Source organism: Malus sylvestris, chromosome 10 (genome assembly GCF_916048215.2).
Source record: "Malus sylvestris chromosome 10, drMalSylv7.2, whole genome shotgun sequence".
Classification (NCBI taxonomy): Eukaryota; Viridiplantae; Streptophyta; class Magnoliopsida; order Rosales; family Rosaceae; genus Malus; species Malus sylvestris.
The window spans coordinates 29,382,777-29,395,983 of record NC_062269.1 but is presented as its reverse complement, the minus strand read 5'-3'; the positions used below and the strand labels follow the sequence as shown (position 1 = coordinate 29,395,983).

Sequence of the window (13,207 nt, the reverse complement as noted above, 5' to 3'; positions counted from 1 at the left end):
CATTAATTGATTTTCAATTTCAGGGACCATCTTGATGATCTGAGTCAATTTCAAGGACCATTTGTGATAAAAACCCTAATTAAAATTTGAAAACCCACGTAGGACCCACCTAAGTCCCTTGACGCTAGGCTCTTACCTACCGCCCAACTAGCTCCTAGCGCTTTTTAAAACCTTAATCAGGCATAACAATAGCTCCAACAAAAGAAAACAACAATTATACAGGTCTAGAGTAGTGATCACTCTTGCAAAGCAACTAGGAAGCAACTATTGCTTGATAAGCTATATTTGTTCTACCACCACTGTAGCTTCAAAACTTTAAAACCACAAACGGGAAAGTCCATAACTAGGGCTGCGTACGGTTCATTCCGGTATGTGTTTTGGTCGGAACCTCGCATCAAACCAGCCATGTATCATGCACTTTCACTGCAGAATATATGATCAGCTTCATTCCAAAATTAGTCAATTTTTATTAGGGTTTCCATTGACAGTTCATTCTTATCCCTTTGAGTCACTGTAGAAAGATAAGAAGAAAATAATTCATAAGAACCAAAATTGCATTTCAAATTCTAAAAATAACACACAAAATTGCATTTGTGGCCAAATATGTTGAATTATAAGTCTATAGCTGATTAGAAATAAGTTGTGATGTTAATATGTGTATGCACTTATGTTAAATACTAAGTGAGAAGATATATAGATGTAAAGGCCATGAGTGTCATGTGTGATGATCTTAGCTATTAGCTAAATGAGTGGCTGAGATCTGTTTTGATTGTATTGATCCAGCTCAGTTTTGTAATATATATCTTTTTTTGGACGTTGTGTGCTAGTGCGAGAGGCAATTAATGAAAACAAATTATTCCTCTGTGTCTCAGTAGAAGAAAGAAAACAACCACGTTCTTCTCTCCCTGTTTTTCCTTTTCTGAAATTTCATCTTCTCTTCTTCCTTCGAATTAACTCTATCAAACAATAACATGGCCTCAGAGCCGGTTACGATCAACTAAGTCTGGGCGTGAAGCTGTGAAGTCACTGAGTTAAGTCAAAGCTCGGTGAGGGTCACCGGAGTTCCATTTAAGGAGAGAAATCAACAGTCGGACCAAGATGTCTGGATCTGGAAGCTCGAAGGTGAGAACTCCAATTTGCTCCGATGAGAACTACGAGTTCTTGAGGATTAAGATGGTAACGATCTTCAAATCACTTGGGTTTTGGAATCTGGTGGAGAAAGGGATTACAACCCCTGACTCGAAGAAGAAGAAGGAAGCTGAATGGTCATCGAACGATGCAGTCAATGAAGAAATGACTAATGTGTTTATGAAGGATGCGAAGGCTCTAGGAATCATTCAAAATGCAGTATCTGATCATATCTTCCCTCGGATTGTTAATGCTGATTCAGCTAAGAAGGCATGAGATTACTTGTATGGCGAATATCATGGTGGTGATTAGGTTAGATATGTAAAACTTCAGAATCTTAGATGAGAATTTGAGTATGCTAGAATGCGAGATGATGAGTCCCTATCTAGTTATCTTACAAGACTGAATGAACTAATTAATCAGATGAGAACATTTGGTGAATCTCTTTCTAATGAGAGACTTGTGCAGAAGGTTCTAATTAGTCTAAGTAAACCGTATGATTCTATTTGTTTGGTTATAGAAAACACAAAGTGTCTAGAGACTGTAGAATTGCAGGAAGTAGTTGCAATCTTGAAGAGTCAAAAACAATGGTTTGATTTACATAATGTTGATACCACTGAGAAGGCATTTACATCATTCTCAGTGAGTCCAAAAGGATAAAATAGGGGTGAGACTCAATCTGGTCCATCGAAATTCAAGAAGAATTGGAGTTCTAAGGAGAAGAAATGGGATTCAAAGCCTCGGTTTCAACAGAAACCTTTCAATAGTCCTGCATCAAATTCATACCAGTCACAGTCAATGGGTCAAGAGAGTACCAAACCACAGTGTAGAGTATGTTCTAAGTTTCATTTTGGTGAGTGTAGATATAAGGGGAAGCCCAAATGCTATAATTGTGATAAGTTTGGTCATTGGGCTAGAGAATCCACTACAGGAAAGATTGTGTAAAAGGCAAATTCTGTAAATCAGGTGGAAGTGACAGGGAATTTGTTCTATGCTGATAGTGCAATTTCAGAGACAAATGTCAATGGTAACTGGTACATAGACAGTGGGTGTAACAATCATATGACAGGGAATGCTGATCTTCTTGTTGATATAAGGACAAATGTTGCTGGAAAGGTACAAATGCCCACTGGTGCATTAGTAATTGTTGCTGGAATGGGTTCTTTGGAAATTGACACTAACAAAGGGAAGAAGTACATTAGGAAGGTCATGTACTTGCCAGGATTGAAAGAAAATTTGCTCAGTGTGGGACAAACGGATGAGCATGGATACTATCTTTTGTTTGGAGAAGGCATATGTAGTATATTTGATGGACCCTCCCTTGATAATCTTGTTATCAAAGTTAAGAAGAAGAAAAATATATGTTATCCTCTTTCTCTGTGGAAAAACAATCAACTTGTTTTTAGAAAGCTAGCATTGATTCAAGTTCTACCTGGATTTGGCACAAGAGATTAGGACATCTAAATCTCAGGAGCCTTAAACAACTCAGAGAGAATGAAATGGTGCATGGTCTTCCACATCTTGATTAATGGTGTATGTGACGGATGCTAGTTTGGGAAACAACATCATGATTGGTTTCCAAAAGAGAAAGCTTGGAGAGCAAGTAGTCCTCTGGAGCTTATACACACTGATTTGTGTGGTCCTATGTAAAATGAATTAATTGTTGGGAATAAGTACTTCATGCTTCTAGTTGATGATTGTACAAGAATGTCATAGGTTTATTTCCTAAGACAGAAATATGAGGCTCTAACTTGTTTCAAGAAGTTTAGAGCAATGGTAGAATTACAAAGTGGTTTCAAAGTAAAGTGCTTAAGAAGTGACAAAGGAGGTGAGTTTGTATCAAATGTACCAATTTTAGAAACTGAAGGAATACAAAGACAAATGTCTATGACTTATACTCCACAACAAAATGGAGTAGTGGAGAGGAAGAATAGGACAGTTGTAGAAATGGCCAAGGCAATGCTTCATGATAAAAGCATGTCATACTTTCTGTGGGCAGAGGCAGTACACACAACAGTGTATATTCTAAACAAATCACCTACAAAAGCACTTGATAATCTAACACCATTTAAGGCCTACAGTGGCAAAAAACCAGGAATTTGTCATCTAAAAGTGTTTGGATCAATCTGTTATGTGCATATACCATCTGAGATAAGACAGAAGCTAGATGCTAAAAGTGTCAAATGTGTGTTTGTTGGATATGCTACATGTGAGAAGGGATACAGAGTGTTTGATCCATGCACTAAGAAGTTAATTTTGTGAAGAGATGTGTTGTTTGATGAAACTATGACCTGGAATTGGAAGGTAAACTCAGAGAATTCTGTTATTGTGACCTACATTCAGAATTCACATGAGTTGGTTGAGATTGAAGGTAGTGCCTCCAGTTCCTTTATTCCACCTCATATTGAAGAACAAGAAAGCAACATTATGAATCTGTAAAAATCTCTCAGTCTTATGATCATACTCCAGTGAAATGGAGAAGCATAAATGACATTATAGCATAGTGCAACCTTTGTATTGTGGAACCTGAGAAATATGAAGAAGTTGCACAAGACAAAGCTTGGGTAAAAGCAATGGAAGAAGAATTGTCAATGATTGAGAAGAATAGAACTTGGGAGCTTGTAGATAAACCAGGTGATAAACATGTCATTGGAGTGAAATGGGTGTTCAAAACCAAGTTGAATCTGGATGGCTCAGTACAAAAGAACAAGGCAAGACTGGTTGCCAAGGGGTATGTGCAGAAACCAGGAATCGATTACAATGAAACTTTTGCTCCAGTTGCTAGATTCGACACAATCAAAACTTTGATTGCTCTTGCTGCACAAAGAAGCTGGAAGTTATATCAACTAGATGTTAAATCTGCATTTATGAATGGAAAATTGCAGGAAGAAGTATATGTTGAACAACCTGAGGGATTTGTAATTGATGGCAAGGAGGACAAAGTTTACAAATTGCATAAGGCTCTTTATGGGTTAAAGCAGGCACCTAGAGCTTGGTATTGGGAAATTGACAACTACTTCACTAAGTGTGGATTTACAAAAAGTTTGAGTGAAACAACTCTTTATAATAAGATAAGGGGAGATGAAGATATCTTAATTGTTTCTATCTATGTTGATGACATAATATATACTGGAAGCAATAAGGAAATGTTGAATGAATTCAAAGAAGACATGAAGGTGAAATATGAAATGACAGACCTCGGGCTCTTCCACCATTTTCTAGGAATGGGAGTGATACAAGCTGATACAAGCATTTTCATTCATCAAAGGAAGTATGCTTCTTCTTTGTTGGATAAATTTGGCTTGAAGGAGTGCAAATTTGTTTCCATGCCTCTTGTTACTACTGAAAAGTTAAGCAAAGATGATGGAAGTGGTGCAGCAAATGAAGAGCAATATAGGAAGATTGTGGGGAGTTTGTTGTATCTTACTGCTACAAGGCCGGATATGATGTATGCAGCTAGTTTACTAGCTAGATATATGCATTATCCTACAAAAAAGCACTATGGAACAGCTAAGAGAGTGCTCAGATATGTCAAAGGGACACTGGATTATGGTTTGAAGTATGAGAAAGGCAAAAAGGAAGTTTTGGTTGGATTTTGTGATAGTGATTGGGGAGGATCAATTGAAGACAGCAAAAGCACCTCAGGCTATGCTTTTTCTTTGGGAAGTGGAGTGTTCTCATGGGCTTCTGTGAAGCAAAGCTATGTTGCTCTTTCCACTGCAGAAGCAGAGTACATAAGTGCCTCTGAAGCCACAGCTCAGGCTATTTGGCTCAGATTTGTCTTGGAGGATTTTGGAGAGCTACAAACAGAAGCAACTCATTTGCAGTGTGACAATACATCTACAATTTCAATCACTAAGAATCAAGTGTTCCATCAGCGGACAAAACACATCGATAAGAGGTACCATTTCATCAAAGATGCTCTGCAGCAAGGAATAGTCGATTTGGTCTATTGTCCTACCAAAGAGCAAGTGGCAGACATCTTTACCAAAGCTTTACCAAAAGAGAGGTTTAACTATCTCAAAGACAAGCTAGGAGTCATATCAGCTTTAGACTTAGGAGTGTTGAATTATAAGTCTATAACTGATTAGAAATAAGTTGTGATGTTAATATGTGTATGCACTTATGTTAAATACTAAGTGAGAAGATATAAAGATGTAAAGGCCATGAGTGTCATGTGTGATGATCTTAGCTATTAGCTAAATGAGTGGCTGAGATCTGTTTTGATTGTATTGATCCAGCTCAGTTTTGTAAAGCTATATATCTCTCTTTGCACGTTGTGTGCGAGTGAGAGAGGCAATTAATGAAAACAAATTATTCCTCTGTGTCTCAGTAGAAGAAAGAAAACAACCACGTTCTTCTCTCCCTGTTTTTCCTTTTCTGAAATTTCATCTTCTCTTCTTCCTTCGAATTAACTCTATCAAACACTAACAAAATAGTAATGCCATGTTTAGACATTTAACCTGAGATTAAGAAAATCTATTACCTTGATCAGATATAGATGAAATTTTAGGGTTGGCACATCTTCTTCTGTGATTCGATGACAAAATATTAACCCAGTGCTTTGCGTCGAATGCTAGGTTTGAATTCATTGTTCCTGACTGCATATCGTCGTCGTCCTCATCATCATCCACTTTGCAATCTTTCACTTCCATATTTTCAATCCATATAACCTGCATTGCATGAACACAGATAAATTGTCATAACCCCTACATTTTACATTCTCTTATATATCACCTTACATATGCCATATGTGGAAAAATAATTAGATAGAGATCTTGTTGCAGTTGATTTAGTACTAACCTCGGATAAATTTTCATACGACCCGAGGCGCTTAACAATGACCCCAGATGGCCTCCGAAGACAGTTCACTTTCGATGCAGCAGAATCAAATGAATGCTGCTGAAAATAATCAGTTGATAGATCAACTACAGCCCATGTATCTTCCATGACACTCCGTACAAATCTGACAAAACGGTATTTTTGTTTTTGCACAAATGGTGTAGGCAAGTGAAATTCAGCATTGACCTGCATAATTTAAATTCTTGCATTAGATTAGCACATTCAACCTATATGGAAGGAATAGGCATGTTTTTTGCCGAGGGAACGGGATAATTACAATTGTCATATCGATACAGTTGCCAGATTCTTGTCCTCTGTGCATTGCCGATAGACGTCCAAAAACACTAGTTGAGTCTTGTACAGATCCTTGATGAACAATTTGGGAAAAGGTTGAAGCCCATTTGTCCTGAAAAAAAAGAGGGGCAAACAACATAAGCAACATACATATATATACACACACACACACACATATGGATTAATGGAGGTGATGAAAAAGGGACCAAAATTTTTGTACTTCATAAGCAACATATATGTTGTGCTAGGATAGCACCAAACCACGCGGAACCAAATTAAGCTAACCCACAGAAAATATATCAAATGAAATGCAAGAACAATATAGAGAAAATAACACCAAGATTTTAACGAGGTTCCTCTACAGTCAGTGTAACTGGAGTACGTCCTCGGAGCAGTAGGAGCTCACCCAATAATCCACTATCAACCAAATGGGAGTTTACAAAGTGTTGACAATCTCATAACCCATAAGCCCAATACACCCAATAGCTCTCACACACCAAAGAAACAAATAGAGAAAGAAATATAATGAATAATTTCTTCTCTACACATATAACTCAAAGCTATTACAACAACAACTACTTTGATGGATGATTACTAACCAAATAGAGGAGCTGCAACTCTCTTTTTCTGCTGCTCACTTCTCTCTGTATTCAGCTCAAAACATAAAATGAGCTCCACACTTTCTACTCACCCTCCGTAGCTTTCTATCTCTTTCTCTTCTCTATTATTAGGCTGCAAAGGCAACCACCAAAACATAAAGGACCAAAACCCACGGGTGTAGAAGAGAAAGTTGCCTTTTCCCTTTTTTCCTCCCCAAAACAAGGAAGGATGTTGTCCACCTTTTTCCTTTCCTTTATAATTTTATAATAGCCGAAAGTGAATGACTTATTTGGCCACTTGGCCACATACTCCAACAAATATATATATATATATATATATATATATATACACACATATGGAGGTAAGGCTCGGGTTCGAGACTTGGGAGCAGCCTCTCCATAAATGGGGGTAAGGCTAGCCGACATTCATCTCTCCCAGACACTGCGTAAAGCGGGAGCCTTGTGCACTGGGTACGACCTTTTTTATATATATACATATGGATTAATAGATGGATTATTAGTTCCCGTTTGGGACTACTTCATAAGTGCTTTTGTGCCTAACATCAGAAAGTGCTTCTATGACCTAGAAGCACATTTAAGTTTTCTTGCCAAACTTAGAAGAAAGCGTTTTAAGCCCTTTTAGAAGCAATCTCAAATAGGACTTTAATGACATGACAGGTTTAAGAAAATCTCACCACGTCAATCATAGTAGTTATCAAAAACCTTGGAGAAAGAGGAAGAATGATGCGCTCAACGGAGGATTCTACTTTCATTCTGGGTGAAGGCGGAGTCTTGAACATTTGTTGTATATCCTCGATTGAACCGAGTGGTGGAAGGCCCATCTTCCAAGCTTTTGCGTTGATAGCCAATGTCATAACCTCTCTGTAAGCTGCAAGGCAGATGTTATTTGCCTCTTGTAGTTGTAGGAACCCATTATCCGATTTCTCATCGATCTCTTCATCGGAAGAAGACTCATCCGGATCCGAGGAGATAACTAAATAAGGTTGTCCTTGAGCATCACAGTTATATTTCTGTGAAATAGCAGGCCATCATACAACAAAACATATCAACACTCGAGAGTCCAGAGTTACTAAATCTTTCAACTTCTTGATAAATACAGAAGCACATATAATAATTAAAATTGAGAGCTGTCATACCATATTTTGCATCTTGGATTGAAGGGAAGACGTCAAGCCACGGAAAAAAAAACCAACAGGTTCTGCAACTAGAGGGCAAAAAAATCAAGTAAAGGTCAATATCTTCACCAACAAGTTACCATTAACAAACAACAACATTCGGGTTCTAGTACCAAAAACAAACATCAATCATTGGAAGAAAAGATAAAAATTCAAAGAATTCATGGGGCACAAACACAAAAGGGTATAAAAACCCTAGTCTAAATGATCAAATCATATGCAAACATATAACTTAATCAGAAACTTGTTCTGACCAAAGCCAGGCGAGAGAGAACAAGGTATTGAGTTAAGATTAAGACTAGGGTTCAATTCCCGCCAATGTAACTAGAACAAAAAAAAAAAAAAAAAAAACTGCTTCTGGTAAAGAACAATCAAATCTTTATTGACAAATAGTAACACAATATGCTCGGAAACCAGTACCTCTAGCGACTTGTTGAACTTGATGTAAAATTTGAGAGAGAAAGTAGAGAGAGTGGTAAGTTTGTGCTTCTTGGTTTCTTGTACTGGGTTAGTTTTCAACCTCGAGCTTTTGGGTTCTACTTGAACACCTCTTCTTTCTTCAAGTCGTGCTTATATATAGGTTTTGGGAGAAGGGATCACACGTGAGAACCATGTGATCTGATGTGTTTGTTTTTTTATTTAGGGTCAACTTTATTTCTTTGTTCAAACAAACAAAAAAAAAAACCTTTATTTCGGAAAAAGTCCAAGATGGAAAATTTTATTTTTCGGTCGACGAAGAGCAAAATGGTAAGTTGGGATTTTAAAAGATAAAATATGACTTACCATGGCGGACATAACAAGAGAAGGGAAAATATATAAGTTTGAAGGAAGGTTGAGATGAAGGTCAATGCTTGGAAGTTTATAACTCAATCAAATAGTTTAGATTAGGTTTAAAAATCTCAACTTTCTTGAGTCATAAATTGCGTCATACTTGATAATTAGTTATCGAATTCGTCATCCGTAAATCATGTAAATCGAACTTGAGACATACAAATAAAAAAATATCATTGTATTATAGTGCTAGTACCACCGTTTCTTGTTAACTACTAACACAATTATGGAACCAAAACGAATTATTTGGCAAGTGACTCACAACTAAAAGAGAAAGACACAAATACCCACTAAAACGTTGGATGTAGTTTTAGCATATAAGAGGGACGAAAGGAGATAATCTGCATGAGCAAGGAATTATTAAGAGCTAAGGTTACCGATGTTAACCAAACGAAGTTCATGACAAGACGTCTTTTATACTTAAGAGAGGTCCGAACATGGTAAGACCGGTAAAAAACAAGAAAAGCATGCCTAAATAAGTCTACTCTTACTCTATGCGTACTAACGAGATATCGAACTTCGGTCAAAAACAAGGTACTCAACACTTTGAACTCTACTCTTTCCGAATAACTAATCTCTCCCAAGGTCTAAAATATCAGGGATATCGAAAATATCGGTAGTTTAAAAACACGAAAATTTTGATAAAAATATCGAAATATTTTCGATATCGATAAAAATTGAATAAAAACCATGGAAATTGTAAGAAAAACTTGAAATTTTTTATTGAAACTTTGCAGGATGTTTATTTAGTTAATTATCTATTAATTTATCACAAAAAATTAGAAGAAAATGCATTGCATGATGGATTTAACTGATTTAAGTTGATTATATAGCGAGCTAGCAAACATTGTGAGTGTAGAAAATATGTAGTAATTAATTAAATAAGTTTAAACACACCGTAATCATTTATATATAATGAAGTATTACAATATTTTACACTTTATACATTATATAGTAAGATACATGAGTGACTTAGTACCACATAGAGTTCCTATCAAGGTCTAAAATATCGATGATATCAGAAATATCGGTAATCTAAAAATACAGAAATTTCAATGAAAATATCGGGATAATATCGATATTTTAGACTTTGATCTCCCTTACTCTTTCATTCTTTAGAAATTAAAAAAAAAAAATTGTTCAAAGGAGCATGTATAACTTTTGTTCTCCAAAGAGTAACAAAAGCTAGCAAGGCTACAAAACACACAACCGGCCCGAAAAGTCCAAAAACCCAACGAAAAACACATCCAGCGACTCTTTATTGCAGAACCAAGCTCCTTATTTGTTTTCAACTAAACCCAAATCTCCAGAAATCGCCGAAATCTCCCCTCCAAAAAACTCCAAACCCCTTCTTAAACCTTCCAAGGTGTGATCAAATTTCAAACCCTACATCCCAAAAATGGTTTTTCACACTTCCAATCCCTCTCCTTCCATTTTCTCTGCTCTGTTTTTCTTCACCCTCCTCGCCTCCTTTCCATTTTCCACCATTTCTACTGATCTCACAAACTTGATCTACAAAGGCTGTGCAAACCAAAACTTCCAAGACCCAAATGGAACTTACAAAAAAAACCTCAAATCTTTGTTCGATTCTCTGGTCTCCCAATCGTCGCAAAAGACTTACTTTTCCACCACCTTTGGCGACGGCCAAACCGCAATCGTGGGGACGTACCAATGCAGGGGAGACCTCAGCACATCCGATTGCAACCTCTGCGTGAAAAAGATTCCAGCTTTGGCCAATAAACTATGTGGGGAGGTAGTAGCAGCCAGAGTCCAGCTGGATGGGTGTTACCTGAGGTATGAGGTTGCTGGGTTTCAACAGGTTCCAGGGACACAGTTTTTGTTTAAAATTTGTAGGAAAAATCAGGCAAGTGGGGTGAGTGCTGGGTTTGCAGACAAGAGGGACAAGGCTTTTGGGATGGTGGAAAATGGGGTGAAAAATGGGAGTGCTGGGTTTTATACTGGAACTTATCAGTCTCTGTATATTTTGGGGCAGTGCGAGGGGGATCTGGGAAGTGGGGATTGTGGGGATTGTGTGAAAATTGCTGATCAGAGAGCTAAAAGTGACTGCAACGGTTCATTTTCTGGGCAGATTTATCTTCAGAAGTGCTACATCAGCTACAACTTTTACCCCAATGGTGTGACAAGCATAACTTCTTCATCAGGTAACGTCTGAGACCAAAAAATATCTTTTTCTTTTCTTTGAAGTATAAATTTTGAAAAGTGATTCCAGCACTACTCATTTTTTCTCATGTGTTTTTATTTTCTTCTAACCATTGAATTGAACAAATTAAAATGACGAAAACAAATAAATAAGTGCCGGAAGTAAAAACAGGGTGTGAAAAATTGAAAATCACTGTCCTTTAAATTTTTCTTTGTCATTCTCTAGAAGGGCTATACTTTAGGACCTTTGATTTATATGTTCGAGTATTTAATACCAAGTTGTCTTTGGCCGGACACACTTTGATTTTTATAGGTGGGGTTTTTCTTAATTTAATTTTTTTGGTGATGCAAGTCAAAATTTGATGTGGGATATCTTTGAATTATTTAATTTCTGTTGGGATGATAATACATCGGTATGACGATGGATGAGAGAGAGACAGAGAGAGACGGTTGTATGGTGTTTTAGACTTGTTTATGAAGTTTCCTTCTATTGTGAGTAACGCCATCACTTTCCTTATCTTTTTCTTTTTTGACATTTAGGGTCTGTTTCGACGTAAGTTTGATAGAATGATTTTTAGTAAAAACGCTTATGAATAAAAGTGCTTTAAAACGAATGATGTGCTTAATTGGTGTATGAACTTGCAGGGTCTAGGCACCATACACAGAGGACAGTGGCAATTGCAGTGGGAGGGTTGGCAGCTTTTGGGTTTCTAGTTGTTTGTTTGATGTTTGTTAAGCAACTCATGAAGAAGAAACATGGTGGGAAGCATGGAGATTACCATTGAAGATTGAATTAGTGCTTTTCAATTAAGACAAGTATTTTAATATTAGAATAGTGTTATCCACACACCCATTTTTACTTGTCACGTACCCTCTCAATTTCCGACTGTCGAAACGAATGAATTGAAGAAGATAAATGACAAACAATTAACAAAGGCGTGTAATTATTTACTGCAAATTACTGAGGGTAAGAGATGGGTGGCCTTTGAGTTTTAGGGTTCATCAACTTTTGCCGACTTGTGTTGGAAATTTTGTTTTATGTAAAAATGGGCAGACATATATGTATGGATCCTCAAATCATTTTTGTTGCTTCCTTGAAGATATGCTTTTTAGCTTTTGATTTCACTCTCCCTTATTTTGTTTGAATATTCACTTGCTTCTGCTTCAATCATTGTGATAAAGAAGTTGGCCTGGATCCACTTGCTTCCTTGTCTATTTTGGCCATTTGCCTCTTATTGCCTAATGACAGTTGAAAGCGAACATTGATTGACCATTTACTTACAAATCACAACACATTTAAGAGTAAATTTATTAAAGGCTTTTTAGCCAAAATGAGCATTGAGATTTACATAATACATCATTTTGGTCATTGAGATTGAAAATCAATAGAAATGGTTCCTGAGATTTTTCACCATCCATTATTTTGGTCATTCCGTTAAAAACTCCATTAAGTGTCCGGGGAGCTCTTGGCCAAAAATTTGGGCAATTTTCAAAGCTTTGTAACTCAATCGTTTTTAACAAAATTCGACCCATAAGATACCAAAATGAAGATAGGAAAGTGTAAAACAAGATTATACCTATTTGGAAGCCCAATGGTTGCCGGAGATGGCCGGAAAATAGCCTGAAAGGTGACTGGTCCGCGGGAAAACTAGAAAACTCGCCGGAAACTGGGTAAACTTTAAACGTTCATAACTTCTTCAATACTCAACGATATCGAGTGATTCAAAAACGAAAATCATACTTCTCAACTATACGAAGAGAATGGTACCTTTCTTGATGGCTAATTCACCGTGGTTTGACTCGAAAACGGCTCGAAAGTGGCTAACTTGAGACCAAGACAACCACTTTCGAGCCAAACCACGGAGATTTAGCTGTCAAGAAAGGTACCATTCTTTTTTTCTCATCGAGAAGTATGATTTTAATTTTTGAATCACTAGATTTCGTTGAGTATTGAAGAAGTTATGAACGTTTAAAGTTTACCCAGTTTCTGACGAGTTTTCCAGTTTTCCCTCTGATCAGTCACCTTTCAAGCTATTTTCTAGCTATCTCCGGCAACCATTGGGCTTCCAAATAGGTATAATATTATTCTACAATTTCTTATCTTCATTTTGTTATATTATGGGTCGAATTTGGTTAAGAAACGATTGAGTTACAATG

At 36.9% G+C, this 13,207-nt stretch overlaps 2 protein-coding genes across 2 annotated transcripts; one reads left to right on the top strand and one right to left on the bottom strand.

Moving 5' to 3' along the window:
* Positions 1-214: 214 nt before the first annotated feature.
* LOC126586913 (homeobox-leucine zipper protein ROC1-like) lies at positions 215-8,586 on the bottom strand. The gene is made up of 7 exons (XM_050251875.1): positions 8,480-8,586; positions 8,021-8,088; positions 7,559-7,894; positions 6,248-6,376; positions 5,932-6,156; positions 5,615-5,801; positions 215-511 (listed from the first exon to the last, which is right to left on the bottom strand). Exons 2-7 carry the CDS (start codon positions 8,030-8,032, stop codon positions 456-458), a joined length of 945 nt encoding a protein of 314 aa, XP_050107832.1. The 5' UTR covers positions 8,033-8,088; positions 8,480-8,586; the 3' UTR covers positions 215-455.
* Positions 8,587-10,063: 1,477 nt separating this feature from the next.
* Positions 10,064-12,175, top strand: LOC126588036 (plasmodesmata-located protein 1-like). Its single transcript, XM_050253169.1, has 2 exons — positions 10,064-11,052; positions 11,696-12,175. The coding sequence occupies exons 1-2, from the start codon at positions 10,290-10,292 to the stop codon at positions 11,833-11,835; spliced, it is 903 nt and encodes a 300-aa protein (XP_050109126.1). The 5' UTR covers positions 10,064-10,289; the 3' UTR covers positions 11,836-12,175.
* Positions 12,176-13,207: the final 1,032 nt, after the last annotated feature.